General features: G+C 41.2%; 1 protein-coding gene and 1 pseudogene across 1 annotated transcript; both read right to left on the bottom strand.

The window, feature by feature from the left end:
• Positions 1-1,487: 1,487 nt before the first annotated feature.
• On the bottom strand, positions 1,488-8,398 carry LOC116914947 (ral guanine nucleotide dissociation stimulator-like). Its single transcript, XM_032919368.1, has 5 exons — positions 8,222-8,398; positions 7,899-8,065; positions 6,076-6,364; positions 3,481-3,490; positions 1,488-1,543 (listed from the first exon to the last, which is right to left on the bottom strand). Exons 1-5 carry the CDS (start codon positions 8,396-8,398, stop codon positions 1,488-1,490), a joined length of 699 nt encoding a protein of 232 aa, XP_032775259.1.
• Positions 8,399-15,962: 7,564 nt separating this feature from the next.
• On the bottom strand, positions 15,963-17,647 carry LOC116914949 (annotated as a pseudogene).
• Between the last annotated feature and the right edge of the window lie 5,175 nt (positions 17,648-22,822).

The following is a 22,822-nucleotide window of genomic DNA, read 5'->3' on the forward strand; positions in this document are numbered from 1 at the left end:
TGTTATTCCCTTTCCGGTTTCGGGCAAACATCCCTTCCTCCCCCTTCCTTATGGGTCTTCCTCCCCACCCTCCCCCATTGCCGCCCCCCCCGACAGTCTAGTTCACTGGGGTTCAGTCTTAGGGACCCAGGGCTTCCCCTTCCACTGGTGCTCTTACTAGGATATTCATTGCTACCTCGAGGTCAGAATCCAGGGTCCAGTCCATGTATAGTCTTTAGGTAGTGGCTTAGTCCCTGGAAGCTCTGGTTGCTTTGCATTGTTGTACATATGGGGTCTCAAGCCCCTTCAAGCTCTTCCAGTTCTTTCTCTGATTCCTTCAACGGGGGTCCCGTTCTCAGTTCAGTGGTTTGCTGCTGGCATACGCCTCTGTATTTGCTGTATTCTGGCTGTGTCTCTCAGGAGAGATAAAATACTATTTTCAAAGAGTGGATACCATGTATGATTTTTTTTGTGACTGGGTTACCATAGTGTGGCTGGTATTTTCTAGTTCTATCCTTTTGCCTAAGAATTCAAGTTGTCATTTGTTTTTAATAGTTCAGAATAACTCCTGTGTAAACATGTCACATTTTCTGTATCCATTCCTCTGTTTATGGACATCTGGTTCTTTCCAGGTTCTGGTTATTATAAATAAGGCTGATGTGAACATAGTGCAGCATGTGTCTTGTTATATGTTGGTGAATTTTTTGGGTGTATGCACAGGAATGATAAGCCTGGATCCTATTTCCAATATTTTAGAAAGTACCAGAGTAATTTCCAGAGTGTTTGTACCAGCTTTTGGTTTCACCAACAGTGGAGGAGTATTCCTCTTTTTCCATATTCTTGCCAGCATCTGCTATCACCTGAGTTTTTGATCTTAGCCATTCTGACAGTGATGTTAAGCTGGTATCTCAGGGTAGTTTTCTGTTCCAGTTCCATGATGACTAAGGATGTTGTATAGTTCTCTTTTTTACTTAAATAATTATTTCATTCATTCATTCATTTATTCATTCATGCATTTGTGCACTCATTTATTAATTTATACATTCCGTATTTTACTCTGCTTAGGTCCAACCCCTGAGGGTACCACATGCCATCTGTCCATCTGGTTCCCCTAGTACAATTCCAACTGACTCCCCAAAGATGTGCGCATCCTACCCAGCCCACAGGACCCCTAAATTTCCTGGGGTATCCAATTTTCTGAAGGTTAGCTGTGTTTTATATAAATGAGCACAGACTGGCGAGTCCTCTGCTTTACAAGTGTTGGAGGCCTCTCCTCAGCTGGTTTTTGTTGCCTGGTTGATGATCCACAGTGTAAGAAATCTCAGGGGTTCAGGTTAATTGAGACCGCTGGTCCTACTACAGGTTTCACTTTCTCCTTAGCTTCCTCCAACATTTCCATGATTCAGTCAGAGGGGTCACCACCTTCTGTTCTTTAGTGAGCACACATTTTCTCAGTTGCTTTTGATATGTTTAAGTTTGGGCCTTGAAGTCTGTTGGATCAGGAAAATTTATGCAAAAGCAAAAGCCCAGTCACCGATATAGTCTGTTTTGAAACAGACCAACCCTAAGGAGGGGAGGGAAAAATCTTAAAGACCCTTAAAGTAACATTCATAGACACAACCCTTTACTTTCTGTTGTTGAATGTTTATTCTGTTCTCCCTCTCTGTTTCCGTGTGAATCTGTGTGTTTTGTGTCTCTCTTTGTGTCTCTCTACACCTTTCTCTGTCTCTTTATATTTCTGTCTGTCTGTCTATCTATCTGCCTCTCTCTCTCTCTCTCTCTCTCTCTCTCTCTCTCTGTTAGTCCCATATTCCCTCATTCTGTCCCTCCCTAACTTCTTCCCTCTCTCCCACCCTGCTTCCCTCTAATATGCATCTTGCCCTCTCTGACTTCTCTCACTCTCTTTCTCTCTCCACTAGCACTATCTGCATCATTTCTAGCAGTACCTCTTTTCAGAATAGGGCAGGCCTCCCATGGATATTAAGCAACCATGGACCTCCATTTTCATTAATCCAGGGCACCTCCTCTTCTTTTAAGGCTAGTGCATGCAACCCAGTGAGGGGAGAGGCTCCCATGCACAGGCAAGAAGGTCAGAGACAGACCCTGCTACCACTGTTAAGACTTCACATGAAGATGAACCTACACTAGAGTTGCAAGACGCTGAGGGCCTAGGGCAGTCAAATGTAGGCTTATAGTTTTCTCCCCATGTAGGCTCTCTGGTGGACCATTCATTCCCAATACTGTATGGGCTCAATTTGGCTGCATTTTTTCTTTTGTTTTCCTTTAACCCCAGCTCCTACAAAAATTCTCGCAACTTTTCGATACCCTTTTCCAAGCTCTACCTAATGTCTTTGCATTGGTTTTCATCATTTACTAAGTGAAGCTTTTCTGATGACAATAGAGTGTAAGACCTATCTCTGAGAATATCAGAATTTTATTATAAACCATTTCACTGGCATGTTTTCAATTCATTTTTTGTATCTTTTCTCTATCTGTATCTGTGGCTGTGGGTAATGCAGCCTGTGGTTCTTGGTACTCCACGAATTGCTAGGGGTGGACAGGCTCTCATGGAATAAGTCTCAGATGTGGGAAGGCATGTATTTGACATTTTCACAATTTCTGTGCCACCTTTACTATAGCACATCTTGCAGGCTGTACAAAATGTAGGTGAAATGTTTTGCGATGGGGCTGATATGCTAATCTGTCCACTGGAAGACTTTCTGGTTCCAAGAGAAGGCTCAATATCCCCAATTACTTGAAATCTAATCTGGGATTACCCTGTCATCGATTCCTGGAATTTACCGTTGCTCTAGGCTTCCAGCTTGTCCCAGAGAAAATAACACACAATTCTTCTTCATTATTCCAACACTACTTCCCATTGCCGTCCCAATTGCTTCTATCTCTTTTCCGTTCCTCAACTTCCTGTAGAGCCCTCCCTTAACTGCACCCCATACCAATATATATAAGACAGATATCTATTGTGATCTTCTTCACAGTGAGATGCATGCATCTAGATCTTGGTTCCTCCTATTACTTAAGTTCTCTGGGTTTGTGCATGGTAGCATACCTGTTGTTTATTTTAAACAGAATTTACACATATAAGTCAGTTTATATTTGTTTTCTTGTAATATTCATTTGCCTGGATGGAACAAGGTGATGATTTTAACAGCTGTAGGGTACTCCATTGTCTAAATGTAAAATATGTTTTATTCATTCTTTAGTTGAAGGATTTTAGGTTGATCCTAGCCATTACCAATAAAGATTGTATGAAAATAGATAAGCAAGTGGACTTGTCTTATGCATTTTTTCTCAAAACACAAAGTGTACAAATTATTATACAATTTCGTACTTCCTGCAACATTGGAAAGGTGTCCCCCCCCATGTTAGCCTAAACTTTTACTTCCTTTTGCGCTTTAGCCATTCTGACCTAAGATAAAATCTCAAAATCACTTTCTTTGCTTTTCCTTGATGACTAAGGTTGTTGATCATTTCTCATTTTACATTTCTTTAAGTGAGAGTATTTTGTTGAGGATTCTGTTTAGTTCTGTATTGTCGATCCATGTGCTCCCAGCCTTTGGCCATGTCCACTGGAGAGGCAACACATGGAGTGTTTCACTGTGCTCATCACAGTAGCTTACATTGAGACAGCGGGTGCTCCAGGAGTGGAAAGTGCTATGTGAGATGTGAGAAATCCAAAGCTGGGATTCCTTGGCTTTCAAGCATCTACTCCTTCCTAGAAATGTCTGTAATTTTTTTAGAATAAAAACATAAACTCTAAACTTAGTACAAAACCTTTGACTTATAATGGTGTCAGGTTGCTAGACATGCATGTACTAATATGACACAAATATTGTGGGAGTAACCAACAGATACCTGCCTTGACTTAGGATTCACTTACTGACATGGACACCACACCTGACACTGCTTGGCTGAGCAAGAAGCTGAGACAGGATAGGTGAGTGACCTGGGGATAATGTCAATAGGATTCTCTGCAAAATAAACAGTAAAAAATTGATTTCCAATGATTGTTATACTCATAGAACAGTGCCTTGCTCAATCAGCATCAGAGCGGCGTCCTTCTGAATGAGATCACAAGACGTACTGAGGTCCGTACGCAGACATTATGTAGAGTGAGACACCTTGGAACACTCAGTCATAAATAGGAGAAGTGGCCTCATGCAACCATCCTGAGCCCAGGATTATCTCCACTTGATAACACCTTGCAATTGAAAATAATTTTTTTCTAAGGGAGTCTCCAAGGAAACAACTTTTCTTAGGTGCAGTCCTCATGGTCATCAGCAAATGGCCCACAGAAAATGAATCCATTTAAATCTATGGAGGAGGATCCTGGTTTCATAATATGCTACTAGGACTTTTTAAACATTACTTTTTACATTTCTTTACTAATTTATATTGATTTTTTTGTCATTTACTCTGAATGTACTTTGGCATATATACACGTATATATATGGCTTCTGTGTTATTGGTCGTGAGGGATTTTATGCCTCTGCTTTGCCATGGAGAAGGGGTTTCTGACATCCTCACCCTTGCTGAGTTGCTGACTGCAGTTGCTCTCTTTGGGGGAGGAGGATGATTTTGGTTTGAGGAAATTTGTATTTCTGCAATAAGGCAGTGACCACATAACTATTCTTACATGATCCACATTATTTGGATGCAGAGAGTGAATTAAATTGGAATATTAAATAATCAATTATAATAAATAAATAAATAAATAAATAAATGAAAGTTTATTTAATTAATTAATAACAGAATGGAATCTGGTGGAAAAGTTGTGAGAAAAGAAGATGAGAGGTGGTGAGGAATACATACAATCAAAATGCATTGTGCCCTTTTAGAAAATGATTTCTACATTTGAAGAGCAACTTCTTACCCATTCAAATTGATTTCTCATACCAAGATATCATGGGAAGTCAACTTTCATCCCTCTGATTGCATAGATCTATTCATTAGCAAAATTCTTACCTAATTCTAGACTTGTCTTTGGCTGCTTTGCTTAGCACAGTAACTTTGTCCTTGCCTATGCTGTACCATGGCACAAAGTACAATTAATCCCTTCCTCTGCACTAGGTCATTTGTCCAGTTTGGCTTTCTGATTTTAATTCTTTGGTGTGTTTTCGCATCATGGGAGGAACAAAGTCTATTTTGTTGCCTGTGTAACTTGGAAGACCTGGTAAAGCATCCCTGAACGTAGTTAAGGCTTTCTACATGTGCGCTAGAAATGAGCCTCGGTTCTGTGATTCCCATCCTCATGCAACTTTGGAATATCTGGGCCTAAAATGAAACTATTTCTATGTGACTTGTATTGTTTCCACTGGAGGAAAGTGGTACCACCCCACAAGATTACATGAAGTTTACTGAAAGCCAATGTTGAACATCATTACATGTGATTTAGCAGTGGTGTGTATACCTCTTGAGAAAATGTCTATTTCATACATTTACGTCTATACTTTAAGCATGTCACTTAATTGTTTTAAACACTTATGTTTTTCTCTTTCAAATTATTTTCATTCCTTAAACAATTTTGAATGTACTTAAAATATTATATCAAATAGAATATTCATAAATGGCATATATTTTCTCTCATTATTAGATAGCATTTTAGACAATGGAAACCAAATACTAACAATTTATTAAAAATAATACTTAAAATAAACACAACATTGTAACATCAGAAGGATTAAAAAGATATTTCTCAGTGGAGGTGTAGTCTGGCTGTTGGGTTGGAACTGCTGCTGGATTGAAATCAGCAGCTGATCATGAGGGGCAGAAGCAGTAGCTCAGCTGTAGGACAGACTCCAATTGAAGATCACAGGTGACAGGGCCATTCTCTAAATAGGTAGGCCCACTGTAGCAAGCAGGAGATGACTGAAAGATACATTGTATCTACAGACATACTGAGCACAGGTTCCATAGCTGCTATCATGTGTGCTGTCTGAGCAGCTGCTGACACATCTGGCTGCAAAGTCTCATGTGTCACAGAAACTTCTAGAGGGTTTTCTGCCCTCCACCTCTGGTGCATAAGTTGGTTCAGGCTCCAGAATGTCTCTTTTCCCTGTTGGTTTAAACCCATTCAATCTGTGGTACTGAGGATGTGTGTCTCCCCAGATCTGAGTCTTCCTCATCTTTGACCTGGGAATCCTTGGCTTGTTCTTCCTCCAACTGTGTCAGGAGCTTCTTGACACGGACACTAAGATCACAGTGGGGCATGTACATACTCAAGTAGCCCTTCAGGTATTTCAGAGGCAACAGGTCTGATGGGTCACAAAAGTCCTCAGGATTCTTGTCCATCCATGTTTCCAGGAAGGTACAGAGGGTGCTCTTTACTTGTTCATCCTCTTTAGAATGAGGGCTGAAGTATAGGTACCTAGAGAACACCAGAGAGAATGTCAGCTCTAAAGTCCCATGCCCCTCACCTAATACTTGCAGTCCTGTCTGCTCTCAGAATTAGTACTTCACCTGTACACAGTAGGTGCTTTCAATGCATCTGTGCAAATGTTGAACACAGGCATCTCTATCAAGACATCTCCTTGGTCACATGGTTTCCTGGATTATCCTTCATGAGTCTCTACTTTGTACACATCTCTCCTGGGTACTCCAAAATTTCTAGAACCTCCTTTATTTGTGATAGAATTTTTTCAGAAAAGCTTTAGAAATATTGGTTGTAAGATAAAATAGTTTTTGAAAGTAGAGGGGCTAGTTACATCCACCGTAGTTTCCCAGATCTGGACAGGACAACTGCTTGGATCAAGCTTGGGAGAAGGAATTGCTTAATGCATGATAATGGGTTCTGAGAATTCTGTAGACAGTGAACAGACGGAGACAGAGACAGAGACGGAGATGGAGACGGAGACTGAGGTAGAGACACAGACTGAGATAGAGACAGAGATGAACAGGGAGAGCGAAAGGAAAGGGAGAGGGTGACAGAAAAGATGGGGAGATGAGAAGGACAGAGAGAAAAAGACAAAGGGAGAAGTAGAGCAAGACACGCGTACAAACTCTTACACACACATACACACAAACACACACACACACACAGAGAGAGAGAGAGAGAGAGAGAGAGAGAGACAGATAGACAGAGAGTAAGAGAGAAAGAGAGCAAAACGTTGAGATGGAAACAAAGAGAGACAGAAACAGAGACAGAGAAAGAGAGAGACATAGATAGAGATATTGGTAGAGATAGAGAGAGAGAAAAAGAGACACAGGAGACACTGAGGGAGGGTGGGAAATTCTTGCATAAACAGTTAGCTCTGAGAAGTATCAGCAAGACACAAAAACACACACACACACACACGAACACACACACACACACACGAACACACACAAACACACACATACACACAAAAACATACACACACAGACACAGAGAGAGAGATAAAGAGAGATAGAGAGAAAGAGACAGAGAGACTGAGAGACAGAGAGACAGATAGAGAGAAAGAGAGTAGGAGACAAGAGAGAAAAACTGCGAGAGAGAAACAAAAAGATACCAATATAGAGACAGAGAAAGAGAATGAGACAGAAATAGACATACAGAGAGACACTAAGGATGGGAGTGAAATTCATGGACCAACAGGTAGCTCTAAGAAGTATCATCAGTAAGTTTACACACACACACACACACACACACACACACACACACACACACACACACATTCGCAACAGAGAGAGAGAGAGAGAGAGAGAGAGAGAGAGAGAGGGAAACGGAAACAGAGACAAGGATTGAGAGGGACAGAGAGATAAGTAAAGAAAAAGAGAGAGATGGAGAGAAGGAAAGGACACACTGAGAGAAGCACACACACACACACACACACACACACACAGAATGAAACTGAGGAATAGAGGGAAATTCAGGAAGCCAACAGGAAGCTCTGAGAACTATGGGCTTAGACTTGAGTGCTCACCTCACAAACAGCAGGTCCAATACCTGTAGGGGTGTCGCAAAACTTCTATATGTGGACAGAAAAGCTATGACAACCAAGGGGTCCCCTTCATGTAGAGAAGGAACCAGTGTGCTCATCTGCTCAACCACAGTCTGTGCCCTGGTGCATGACTCTCTCCTAAGCTCCATCTGGTCATGTTGAGCAGAAGCATTCTCTACCTGAAGAGAGATCAAAGTGGAGGGGTCAAACTGGCACAAATTTGCAGACATCTGATAGATTCTCCTCATTTCAAGTTTCCCTGAATTATTTCTATGCCAAACACCAAGAGAAAACAGAGTGGTTACCAGGTCTGTGTGGGCCATTCCTTGGCTGGCTTTGGTCAAATTATTTCCCCTTTTGGAAAATGGCCACAGGTTTTTAAGGCAAGACTGAAGCCTGTGCCTCCAGACACCATCATGGTGACTGGTCTTGTCTTTCTTGACGCCTGAACCTCGAGTAGTCTGAAGACAGCAAGAGAACATCCTGCCCTCTCTACAGTCTCTAACAAGTGAGCCTGCAGGCCTTGCTCTAACCAGTGGGTTGCTTGGTTACCAAGGTTCTGTGTTCTTAGGTCATTTTGAAAAGGGAGGTTCCATAACTGACACTTCTTCAACAGTACTTGCCTTAAAGGCCCCCATGTCCACACCCATTTCCTACGTGACCAAATTCACACAGGTACACATCTTTTTCCCATTCCACTGTTCCCAGAGATATCTCAAAATAGGCAGCACCTCCGTTTTGCAAGCTGAGTCTCTACTGTTGAACTGAATCGGCAGACTCATAAATTCAGCACTCATTTTCCCAATCTACCATAAACATACACTAGGCATGTTTCTTTGCAATTACATGGTTTTGTATGTGTTCTGTGTGGAATGAGATCACATGCACGCCTATGACAGCCAGCAGCTGAACAATGTCTGTGTGCCTGCATAGGAATTATCTTTCCCAGAGTCAGTTTCCACCACCAAGGTCATTTTATGGCTTAAGCCAATAGCTTTTCAGCCCTTTGTGAACAGCTGATCTAGGAACATCCAACGGTTTACAGGATGGAAGCTGGCCCCCTAGCACTCTTTCAGAGCGGATTCATCCTCCATTGCTTCTTATTTCAATTCCTGCTGAGTCCTTGATCTGATTCTCTCCAGTGTTGGACAGTGACCTGCCACCTGCAAGAAAACTTTCTCTTTCCTTAGTAGCATTTAGTCCTGGTCCTTATCACAGCAACTGAATGAAACTTGAGCAACCATCACCACCCTTTCTCTGTCCCCACCCTATGGTATGTGGCAGCCATCACTTCTCTGCTTCCTCATCTCTCTCACTCCCTTTTATCCCATATCTTCCTCTATATTTTTCCTACTCTTACCAGTGGTTTTGCTCCAAAGTCATTCAATCTTCATTCCATGGTCAACTCCCTCCTTCAAACAAAGTGTCTGTGTCATGATTTAGCAAGCCAGTGAGCAGAGGAATCCACATCATGTGCATGAGTTCAGACTTCCCTGCTACTCCACAATGGTGGGCAGTGTAATATTAAATTATTAACTTCTTTCCCTGCCAAATGCAGTAGAAATGTGTTCATTGATCCTTTGCTCTTCCTTGGGATGTTTTCTTAGTTTCTTTGGTTCCAGTACCCAAAAGTTGTCAGGTTCTCCTGCAAGTGCACATGCCTGTGCATGCTAGTTTCTCATGTACATGTGAGGAGGGCATGTACATGAGAACATTCTTACATACATTATGTGCATTTTTGCCTTGGAATGCATGAGACTACTTGGGAGTGCTTGTATGCATGCATGGTAACATGCATGCTTATTTGTGGTTGTTTGCATGTGTCTGTTTTGTATGTGTTTTGGGCTGTGTGTGTGTGTGTGTGTGTGTGTGTGTGTGTGTGTGTATTTGTTGGTAGACATCAAAAGCCTAGTGAAGGATTCTGAGACAGGACAATTATGTTCCAAGCAAATAGGATGCTGTTCATGTAACCAAGAATAAGCCACAAAACTCCCATAGCTTCCTTACTGCAGCATAGGTGTGAATCATGTAAAGGCCTCACTGCACTAAAATTTGTACATATAATTGTGATTGGAAAGCAGTGGAAGACTAAATACTACCACCGACACAGCGAGATTGTGAGTTGAAAACATTGACTGTAAGGCAGAGAGTACAGTAGAGGAGCCATAGTGTGGAGCAGCACAAATTGTGGAGTCCAAGATGCCTGGCTTCTTCTTCATTTTTCTTGACCTGCATAAAACTTGGTAGATTAGCACAAAGGATTGCTAAATCTTTTCACCATTCTTAATTGCTCAATATCCCCATCTTCCTGCTGCTCTTAAGCCTAAACTAGTTCAAGTCCGGATGAACACATGCTTTTGTGCTACTTTTTTTTTTCTGTTATTTAAAATTTTTCTGGCATATTTCATTTTTAGATTTCATAAATTATCGATTTTCTCCTAAATATCTCCTCCCCATCCCCCAGCTTCTATGAGGATGCTCCCACTTGCACCCACCCAGTCAACCCACAACACCCTGGCAATATCTTACATTGGGGTGTCGAGTCTTCACAGAACCAAAGGCTTTTCCTCCTATTGAGCTTGAACAATGGCAGCCTCTGCTACCTCTGTGGCAGGATTCCTGGGTCCTTCCATGTGTAGTCATTGATTGTTGTTGTGGTCCCTGGGAGCTCTGGTGGGATCTCTTTGGTTGATATTGTTGTTCTTCTTATGGGTTTGCAAACCATTTCTGTTCCTTCAGTCTTTTTATCTAACTTCTCTATTTGCATCCCCTATTCATTACAAAGGTTACATTCATAGCTGTAGGGCTCTAGCAGAGTCTCTCAGGTGTCACACATATCTGGCTCCTGTCAGCAAGCACTTCTTGGCATCAGCAATAGTGATTGGGTATGGTGGATGCATATGGGATGGATCCCCAGGTGGGGCAGTCACTGGAGGATGTCCTTCTCTTAAATCCAAACTCCAGTCTTTGTCTCTGTATTTCCTCACCTGAGTATTTTGTTCTCCCTTCTGAAAAGAAATCAAGCTTTCACATTTTTGTCTTCCTTCTTCTTGAGCTTCACATTATATGAATTTTTTCATAGGTATTTCAAGCATTGGGACTAAAATAATATTTTCAACAAGTAAATGCCATGTGTGTTCTTTTGTGACTGGGTTACCTCTGTCAGGTTGGTATTTTCTAGTTCCATCCATTTGCCTAAGAATTCATGTAGTCATTTGCTTTTAATAGTTCAAAAGTTCTCCTGTGTGTAAACATATCACATTTTCTGTATCCATTCCTCTGGTGAAGGACATCTGGTTCTGGCTATTATAAATAAGGCTGATATGAACATAGTGCAGCATGTGTCCTGTTACATGTTGGAGAAACTTTTGGGTACCCAGGAGTGGTAAGCCTGTGTCCTCAATTACTACTATGTCCAATCTTTTAGATAGTTCCAGAGTAATTTCCAGAATGGTTGTACCTGCTTTCTATTTCACCAACAGTGGAGGAGTATTCCTCTTACTCCACAACCTTGCCAGCATCTGCTATCACCTGAGTTTTTGATCTTAGCATTCTGTCAGTGAGAAGTAAGTTGATATCCCAGGGTAGTTTTCTTTTCCCATTCTGTGATGACTAATGATGTTGTACATTTCTCATTTTTTAATTAATTAATTATTTCATTCATTCATGCACTCATTTATCATCTCCATACTTCATTCTGCTTAGGTCCAAACCTGAGCGTTCCATAACTCATATGTGCACCCTGCTACCCTGGTTTGCCTCCCAACTGACTCCACATGGATGTGCCAACCCTACCCAGCCCACAGGACCCCTAAACTTCATGAGGCCTCCAGTCTACTGAGGGTTAACTGTATCTTCTATAAATAAACCCAGACCCAGGAGTCCTCTGCTATACAAGTGTTGGGGGCCTCATCTCAGCTGGTGTATGCTGCCTGATTGGTGATCCACTCTCTAAGAGATCTCAGGGTCCAGGTTAATTGAGACTGCTGGTTCTCCTACAGGGTTGACTTCCTCCTTAGCTTCCTCCAATTTTTCCCTAATTCAACCAGAGGGGTCACCACCTTCTGTTCTTTAGATGGTTACACATTTTCTTAGGTGCTTTTTAAGCCATTTGGGAATCCTTGGTTGTTAACTCTTTGTTTATCTCTGTACCCCATTTTTAATAGGATTATTTGATTTGCTGGAATCTAATCCTTGAGTTCTTTGTATATATTAGTTATTATCCCTTTCAGATGTAAGATTGGTAAAGAACTTTTCCTCCAACTTTTCCACAATGTGTTCCAAGCACTATCTAATGTCTGTTTTTGTTTCTTTGCATTTGTTACCATCATTTTTAAGCGAAAGTTTTCTGAGGACAATTTGGGTAGGACCAATCTCTGAGTATATCAGAATATTGTAGAAATCATTTCATTGGTATTTTTTCAATTCCCTCTTTTCTATCCTGTCTCTGTGTGTACATCTGGGAGGTCCAGATTCTTGTTCTTCACAGTCCAGGCATTGCGAGGGGTGGACACACACTCATGGCATGGGTCTCAAATGTGTCAGGCATTGGTTAGACATTTTCACAATTTCTTTGCCACATTTACTACAGCACATCTGGTAGGCTGTAACAAAAGAACGTGTAGTATTTTGTGGCTGGGCTGATATCCTAATCTGTCCACTGGAAATCTTTCTGGTTACAAGAGAAGACTCAATATCCCCAACCACTATGAATATAATTTGGTATCACCCTTCATAGATCCCTAGAATCTTGCACTGCACTAGGTTTCCAGCTTTTCCCAGAGATATCCCCAATTCTAATTTACACTCCAAAGACTTTCTCCCATTGTCCTCCCCAATTGATTCCTCCTTTTCCCATCCTTACCCTTCACTTAGACTCCTCCCATTACTATACCCCTCTGCAATACACCCAATGTAGATGTCTATTCTGCTTCCTCCTCACAGTGAGATGCACGCATCTGTATCTTGAGCCTTCTTATTACTTAGCATTTCTGGGTCTGTGGATTGTAGCATACTTGTTCTTTCCTTCAAAAATAATTTCAACATATAAGTGAATTTATATTATATTTGCTTTCTTTATCCATTCATTTGCCAGAATAGAACAAGATGTTGATTTTAAGAGTTGTAGAATACTCCAGTGCATAAATGTTAAATATTTTCTTTATCCATTCTTCAGTTGAAGGATTTTAATTTGTTTCTAGCCACTACCAATAAAGATTGTGTGACGATAGTCTAGCAAGTGAACTCCTAGTATGTAATTTTTTCTGAAAATCCAATGTGTTGACTTCCAAAATTGTTGTAAAAGTTTGCCCTTCCACCAACAATGGCAAAGCGTTCCCCTTGCTCTACATTTTTCTTAGCATAAGGTATCACTTCTTTTTTGGTTTTAACCATTCCGGCAGGACACATGGGATCTTGAAGTCATTTTATTTGAATTTCCTTGATAACTAAGGATGTTAAACATTTCTCTTAGTGTATTTCTTTAAGTGAGTGTATTCTGTTGTGAATTCTCTTTAGATCTGTTGATCCATGTGCCCCCAGCCTTTGGGCATGTCCACTGTAGAGGCAAAATGTGGAGGGTTGCCTGCGCTTGTCACATTAGCTTACACTGAGAAAATGGATGCTCCAGGAGTGGAAAGTGAAGTCTGAGATGTGAGAAACCCAAAGCTGGGGATTCCTTGGGTTCCAGGCATCTAGTCTGCCCTAGAAAATTCTGCATGTTTCTAAGAGAAATATAAACCCTACCCATAATACAAAACCTTTTGACTTACAATTGTGTCAGGTCTGTAAGATATGCATGTTCTACTGTGACACAAATATTGTGGGAGTAACCAACAGATATCTGACTTGACTTAAGATTCACTCCCTGACATGGATAACATACCTGACACTGCTTGGCTGACCATGATCCTGAGACTAGATAGTTCAGTGACCTGGGGAAATCTAAGTAGGATTGCTCTACAAAAGAAAGAATAAAAGAGTGATTTCTAACGATCTCTTATACTCATAGACCAGTGCCTTGCTCAAGCAACATCCGAGAAGCTTCCTTCTGAAGCAGATCACAAGGCATACTCAGGCCCAAAAGCAGACCTTATGTAGAGTGAGATTCCTTGGAACACTCAGTCATAAATTTGAGCAGTGGCCTCATGTACCCATCCTTTACCCAGGATTATCACCACTTGATAACACCTTCCAATTTAATGTTTAGTTTTTTATGAGTGTATCTAGGAAAATAAACTCCCATTAAGTGCAGTCTTCATGTTCACCACCAAGTGACCAACAGAATACGAACTCATTTACAACTATGAGGGAGGTTCCTGGTTTTATTATGTCCTATCAGGACTTTTTGTAATTTAATTTTTATATGTCATTATTAATTATATGTTGGTTTTTTTCTCGTTTAACTCTGCATGTCCTATGTTTATATAAAATGGATTTCATGTTATGGGTTTTAAAGGATTTTATGCCTATGCTTACCATGGAGAAGGTGTTTGTGACATCCTCACCCCTGCTTAATTGCTGATTGCAGTTGCTGTCTTCTGGGGAGGGAGCATCTTTTTGGTTTGAGGAAATGACCGGTGGAAGAATGACTGTATTTGTGCACTAAGTCAAAGACTACATACCTATTGCTACATGATCCAGATTATTTGTATGTGTAGAGTAAATAACATTGGAATATTAAATCATCAATTATCATAAATCAAGAAATAATTAAAATAATTTAATTAATTATTTAATACCAGAAGGGAGTCTGTTTGTCAAGTCATGGGATGAGTAGATGGGAGGTGATGAGGCATACATATAAACAAAATGCATTGTGTACATTCACAAAATATATTCTTCATTTGATGAGCACCTTCCTGTCCATCGAAAAACATTTTGGCCTTACAAACATTCATCAATCTGCTGGCATAGAATTATTCATTACTGAAATTCTTGCTTAATTCTGTAGTTGTATTTGACTTCTTGGCTTAGCACAATTACTTTGAACATTGCCTATCCTGTAGCATGTATGAGCACATACTAAAATTAATCTGTTCATCTGCAGCAGATCATTGGTGCAATTTTGGATTTCTGATTTTAATTCTTTGAGGTATTTACACATCATGTGAGTAACAAAATGAATTAGTTGTCTTTATATTTTTGAAGAACTTGCAAAATATTTCTAAAAGTAGGTAATGCATTCTACATGTGCCCTAGAAATGTGCCATGATTCTATAATTCCCCATCCTTCCTAACCCTTGGAATATCTGGGTTAAAATGTAGCTACTTCTGTGTGAATTGAATTGTTACCACTGGACAAAAGTGGTACCACTCCTCAGGTTTAGTTTGAAGTTTACTGAAAGTTAATATTGAATATTATTACATGTGATTTAGTAGTGATGTGTATACCTTCTTTAGAAAAGAGACAATTTAAGACATTTACCTTTTATAATTTAAGCACGTCACCTAATTCTTTTAAATGTTTATGTTTTTATTTTTAAGTTGTTTTTGTTCCTTAAAAAAGTTTGAACAAACTTAAAATAATTTATCAAATAGAATACTCATAAATTGTACACATTTTCTCTCAGTATTAAACATTTTACTCAATATAAACCAAATACTAACAATTTATTAAGACCAATACTTAAAATTAAAACACAACATTGAAAACATCAGAATGCCTAAAATGGCTGTTTGTCAGGGGAGGGGTAGGCTGGCTATGGGGTTGGAACTGCTGCTGGATTGAAATAAGCAGCTGATCATAAGGGACAGGAGAAGCAGCTCAGATACAGGACAGACTCAATTTGATGAGGAGAGCTGACAGGGCCATTCTCTAAATAGGAAGGTCCACTGTAGCAAGCAGATGACTGAAAGATACATTGTATCTACAGACACAGGGAGACACAGTTTCCACAGCTGCTATCAGCTGTGCTGGCTGAACTGCTGCTGCCACATATGGCTGCAACAACTCATAAACCCCAGAACCTTCTGGAGGTTTATGTGCCCTCCAGCTCTGGGGCACAAGTTGGTTCTGGCTCCAGAGTGATTCTTTTCTTTGCTGATTTATACCCATTCAATCTGTGGTTCTGAGGATATGTGTCTCCCCAGATATGAATCTGTCATTCTTGCCCTGTGAATCCTTGGCATGTTCTTGCTGCAACTGTGTCAGGAGCCTCTTGACAGGGGACAATAAGATAAGAGTTCGGCATGTACACACTCAAGTAGGACTTTAGGTATTATGGAGGTAACAGGTCTGATGGGTCACAAAAGTCCTCAGGGTTCTTGTCCATTCATGTTTCCAGAAAGCTACACAGGGTGTTCTTTACTTGTTCATCCTCTTTAGAATAAGGACTGAAGTATGCATACCTAGAAAAGACCAGAGAAAATGTCACCACTAAAGTCCCAGTCCCCTCACCCAACACTGGCAGTTCTGGCTGCTGTCTGAATTATTAGTTCAGCTGTACACAATAGGTGCTTTCAATGTATCTGTGCAAATGTGGAAGACAGGCATCTCTATCCAGACATCTCCTTGGCTACATGGTTTCCTGGATTATCCTTCATGGGTCCCTACTTTGGACACATCTCTGGTGGGCACTTAAAATTCCTAGAACCTCCTTTCTACGTGAGAAGATTGCACTGACCAAGGCCTCGATAATATTTGGTGAAGGAGAAAGTGCCTTTTCAAGGATTAACTACAACCATTTAGGGTCTCAGCCTTGGTCAGCCCAATTGGTGGATCAAGCTTGGGAGAAGGAATTGCTTAGTGCATGCAAATGGGTTCTTACAATTATGTAGACAATAAAGAGAAGGAGACAGTGACTGAGAATTGAGATGGAGACAGAGACAGAGAGGGAGAGTGAAAGGATAGCAAGAGGGAAACAAAAAAGAAAGGTAGATGGTGTAGTGCGGAGGGAGAAAAGAGAGAGTGACAGCAAGACACACACACACACACAGAGAGAGAGAGAGAGAGAGAGAGAGAGAGACAGAGACAGAGACAGAGACAGAGACAGAGACAGAGACAGAGACAGAGACACACAGAGAGAGACACTTAGATTCCTGAAACCAACCAGAGGATCTGAGAACTATGGGCTTGGAGATGGGCCCTTGCCTCATGGACAGCAGGTCCAATACCTGTAGAGGCGACACAGAACTTCTGTATACAGACAGAAAAGCAAGGACAACCAAGGGTCCCCTTCATTCAGAGAAGGCACCAGCTTGTTCATCTGGTCAATCACTGTCTGTGCCCTGGTACATGACTCTCTCCCGGGCTCCATGGTTCTTTTGAGCAGAAGCATTCTCAACCTACAAAGAGATCAATGTGGAGGGGTCAAACTGGCACAAATGTGCAAACATCTGATTGGTTCTCCTCATCACAAGTTTCCCTGAATTATTTCTAAGAGAAATACCCAGAGACAACAGAGTGGTCACCTGGTCTGTGTGGTCCTGTCCTTGGCTAGCCTTGCTCAAATTTTTTTCCCTTTGGAAAAATGGCCACAGGCATTGAAGGCAAGAGTGAACCCTGGGCCTCCAGACACCACCGTGGTCTTCCCTGTTGTCTTTCTTTAGGCCCTAGCCTTTAGGCAAGAGAACATCCTGCCTTCCCTACTGTCTCTGACAAGTGAGCCTGCAGGCCTTACTCTAACCAGGGGGTTGCCTGGTTACCAAGGTTCTGCATTGTTAGGTCATTTTCAAGTTGGTGTTTCTATTACTGTCCCTTCTTCAACAGGACTTTCCTTAAAGGCTCCCATGTCTCTTCCCATTTCTTAGGTGCACAAAGAAACACAAGTACTCGGGGGCTGGAGAGATGGCTCAGTGGTTAAGAGCAGTGACTGCTCTTCCAGAGGTCATGAGTTCAATTCCCAGCAACCACATGTTGGCTCACAACCATCTGTAATGAGATCTGGTGCCCTCTTCTGGCCTGCAGTCACATATGCAGGCAGAATGCTGTACATGAAATAAATAAATAAATCTTTAAAAAAAAAAAAAAAGAGAAAGAAACACAGGTACTCATCGGTTTTCCACTCCACTGTTCCCTGAGATATCATGATATAAACATCACCTCAGCTTCAAAAGCTGAGTCTCTACTGTTGAACCTCATCTGTAACCATACTCACAAAGTCAGCCCTAATTATCCCAAACTACCTTAAACATACTTTATGCATGTTTTCTTGCTTTTATGTGACCTTGTACGTGTTCTATGTGGAATGAGAGCACATGCATGCTTGTGACAGCCAGCATCCCCAAAATGTCAGTGTGCCTGCATAGGAATTGTCTTTCTTAGAGTCAGTTTCCACCACCATGATCATGTTAGGGCTTAATCCCATAAGTTTACAGCCCTTTGTGAACAGCTGGCATAAGTACATCCACCAGCTTACAAGATGGAAGCAGGCACCCTACCCCTCTTTCAGAGGGGATTCATCCTCCATTGCTTCTTTCAATTCCTGCTTGAGTCCTTGATCTGATTCTCTCCAGAGGTGGACTTCGACCTGACACCTACAAGAAAACTTTGTCTTTCCTTAGTAACATTTAGTCTTAGTGATTTTCACAGGAACTGAATAAAACCTGAACAAAAAAACACCACACTTTTCTGTCCCCATCGTGTGCTATGTCGCAGCCAATCTCTTCTCTAGTTCCTCATCTCTTTTCCTCCCTGCTATTCCATTTCTTCCTTTATACTCTGTTTGCTTTTTCTGCTCTTCTCAGTAATTTTTGCTCCAAAGTCATTCACTGTTTATCCCTTGGTCATCTCCCTCATTCAAGCAGAGTGTCTGGGTCATAATATAGCAAGCCAGAGATGTGAGAAGGAAACCTTATGTGCATGAGTTCAGACTTCCCTGCTACTCCACAATGGTGGGCGGTGTTAAAGTAAATTACTATGTTGTCTCCCTTGCCAAATGAAGTAGAGTTGAGTTCATTGCTCCTTTACTCTTCCCTCTGATGTTTATATAGTTTCTTTTGTTTCAATTCCCAAAAGTTGTTCAGGATCTCATGCATGTTCCTATGCATGTGCACGGTTATTCTTCCCAGTACATGCAAGGACGGCATTTCATGATAGCTTTGTTATATGTGTTAGGTTTATTTGTGCATGTTCATTCAAGAAAGTTCATGGGAGTGCTTACATGCATACATGCTAGCATACATTTGCATCTATGGGTGTGTGTCCATGTGTGTCGTGTGTGTGTGTGTGTGTGTGTGTGTGTGTGTGTGTGTGTGTGTTAGTAGAATGTAACATTCTTTTACAGGTTAAGGCAAAAGCCAGAATTTTTACAAAGGCATGGTAAGCATACAACTCTAGGAACTAACTCTCCCTTCAAAGGAACCTGGATCAATATAATGTTCTTGAGCTGGATCCCCTGTCCAGACAAAATAACAAACAATAGATAAACTCTGGAACTCTTGGTGTCTGTATGCCTACAGTTAGGTGGGTTGTTTAATCCATTGGTACTGGGAAAAGGGACATCTAAGTTCAGAGAATACATCTTTGGATAGGCCAAGTCCACTTGATAAGTTGGAATTTATCAAGACATGAAAAGCCTATAAGGAGAAGGATTACGTGACATGAGGATTATGTCCTAAACATCTAGCAGGGTGATCTTGTTACCAAGATGAAGCCACAAAGCTCCCATACCTTCCTTAGAGCAGCACAGGCATGAATCAGGTAGAGGTGCCACTGCGCTTGAATTCATAAATATAACTGTGATAGAAAGGCTATGGAAGACTAATTATTACCACAGACCCAGCGAGATTAGGAGTTAAAACCATAGGCAAAGGGTTCAGTAGAGGATCCAAAAAGCTAGCAAAATTTTGGATTTCTAAGATGGCGGCTTCTTATTCATTGTCTTGAACTGCTTAACACTTGGTTGATTAACACAAGGACTGGTAAAGGTTTTCTCTATCAGTAGCTGCTCAACATCCCCATCTTCCTGCTGCTCTTAAGCCTGAAGTATTTCAAGTCCTTATCAGCACATATTTTTTGCTGTTTTTTCTTAATTTTATTTTCCTTGGAATAATTTATGTACTTAGATTTCAAATGTTGTTCCCTTCCTGCCCCCTCTCCCATATCCCCTCTTTCATCACCCTGCTTCTCTGAGGATGCTCCCTCTCCCACCTACACACTCCACCCACAACACCCTGGCATTATCCTACATTGGGGAATCGAGTCTTCACAGGACCAAGGGCTTTTCCTCCTATTGATGGTGGACAATGCCATCCTCTGCTACATATATGTCTGTAGCCATGGGTCTCTCCATGTGTACTCATTGGTTGCTGGTTTGGTCCCTGGGAGCTCTGGCATGATCTGGTTGGTTTATATTGTTGTTCTTCCTTTGCGATTGCAAACTCAATCATATCCTTCTTTCTTTTCTTTAAGTCCTCCATTGGGGTCCCCTGTTCAGTCTAAAGGTTAACTGCAACCATCCTCATTTGTATCAGTTCGGCTACTACAGAACCTCTAAGGAGTCACCCATATCTGGCTCCTGTCAGCAAGCACTTCTTGGCATCAGGAACAGTGATTGGTTTGGTGGATGCATATGGGATGGATCCCCAGGTGGGACAGCTCTGGATGACCTTTTCTTCAGTCCCTGTTCCACTATTTGTCCCTGTGTTTCCTCCCGTGAGAATTTGTTCTCCCTTCTAAGAAGGAATGGAGCATTCACAGTTTTTATCTTCCTTCTTTTGAGCTCCATAGGATCTGTGAATTTTTGCTTAGGTATTTCCAAATTTTGTGCTAATATCCACTTCTCAGTGAGTGCATATCATGTGTGTTATTTTGTGACTGGGTAACTCACTCAGGATGATATTTTCTACTTCACAATCCATTTGTGCAAGAATTTCATGTAGTCATTTTTTAATTTTTTATTGGATATTGCTTTATTTACATTTCAAATATTATTCCCTTTCCCAGTTTCCAGTCCATAATCGTCTCCTGCTCCTTCTTCTAGTAGGGTGTTCCCCTCCCCATACAGCCCCCTTACCCATTCCCAATAATCCCTTACCCTAGGGGTCCAACCTTGGCAGGATCAAGGGCTTCTTCTTCCATTGGTGCCCAGAAAGGCAGTTCTTTGCTACATATGCAGTTGGAGACATGGGTCAGTCCATGTATAGTCTTTGAGTAGTGGTTTACTCACTGGAAGCTCTGGTTTGTTGGCATTGTTGTTCTTATGGGGATGCAAACCCCTTCAACTCTTTCAATCTTTTCTCTAATTTCTCGAATGGGGGTCATGTTCTCAGTTCAGTGGTTTGTTACTAGCATTTGCCTCTGTATTTGACATGTTCTGGCTGTGAGATCTATATCCGATTCCTGTCAGTGTGCACTTCTTAGCTTCATCAATCTTATGTAGTTTTGGTGGTTGTATATATATATATGGGCCACATAGTAAAAATGGCTTCTTTGCCAAAAGCAATCTACAGATTCAGTGCAATCCCCATCAAAATCCCAACTAAATTCTACATAGGGAGATAAATAGCAATTTGCAAATTCATTTGGAATAACAAAATACCCAGAACAGGGAAAACTATACTCAACAGTAAAAGAACTTCTGTGGGAAATCTTCATCCCTGACCTCAAGCTATATTACAGAGCAATAGTGATAAAAACTGTATGGCATTGGTACAGAGACAGGCAGATTGATCAGTGGAATAGAATTGAAGAACCAGAAATGAACCCACACACCTAAGGTCACTTGACCTTTGACAAACCCATCCAATGGACAAAAGATAACATTTTCAACAAATGGTGCTCATTCAACTGGAGGTCAGGATGTAGAAGATTGCAAATGATCCATTCTTATCGCCCTGTACAAAGATTAAGTCCAGGGGAATCAAAGGTCTCCACATCAAACCAGATACACTCAAACTAATAGAAGAAAAAGTGGGGAAGAGTAGTCATTGTTTTTAATAGCTGCACATTGTACACCAGTGTCTAAATGTACCACATTTTTGGTCCTTTCTGTTGAAAGACATATGGGTTCTTTCCAGCTTCTGGCAATTATATAAATGAGTCCATTATGAACATGGTGGGGCATGTGTCCTTATTATGTGTTGGAACATCTTATGGGTGTATACCCAGGAGATGTACAGCTGGGTTCTCAGTTAGTACTATGTCCAATTTTCTGTGGAAGTGCCAGAATGATTTCCCAAGTGGTTGTACCAGTTTGCAGTTTCAACAACAATGGAGAAGGGGTCTGAATTCTTTACATCCTTGCCAGCTTCTACTGTCACCTGAATTTTTTATCTCAGCCATTCTGACTGTGAGGTGTGAGCTGATATCTCAGGATCTTTTGATGTGCATTTCCCTGAGGACTAAGGATGTTGTACATTTTTTATTAATTAATATATTTGTTTTTACACTAAATATTTTATTCCTATCTAAGTCCACCCTCCAAGGATCCACATCTCATACCTTCTACCTGCTGCCCCTGTACTCAACCCACCCCATCTCCACAAGGATGTCCCCACCGTCCCCATCCCACCTGAACTCTAAACTTCCTGGCACCTCCAGTCTCCTGAGGGTTAGGTGCATCTTCCATGAATGAACCCAGACCGGGGAGTCCTCTGCTATATATGTGTTTGAGGCCTCATCTCAACTGGTGTATGCTGCCTGGTTGGTGATTCATTGTCTAAGAGATCTTAGGGTCCAGGTTAATTGAGACTGCTGGTCCTCCTACAGGGTTGCCCCCTCCTCCTTAGCTTTTTCCAGCTTTTTTCTAATTCAACAAGAGGGGTCAGCAGCTTCTTTTCATTGGTTGGGTGCACATTTCTTAGGTACTTCTCAGACATTCAGGATTCCTCTGTTGAGAATTCTTTGTTTAGCTCTGCACCCTGTTTTTAATACGATTATTTAATTCTCTGGAATCTAATTTCTTGAATTCTTTGTATGTATTAGGTATTAGCCATCTATCAGATATACAATTGGTAAAGAACTT

The sequence above is a fragment of the Rattus rattus genome, chromosome 13 (genome assembly GCF_011064425.1).
Source record: "Rattus rattus isolate New Zealand chromosome 13, Rrattus_CSIRO_v1, whole genome shotgun sequence".
Taxonomy (NCBI): Eukaryota; Metazoa; Chordata; class Mammalia; order Rodentia; family Muridae; genus Rattus; species Rattus rattus.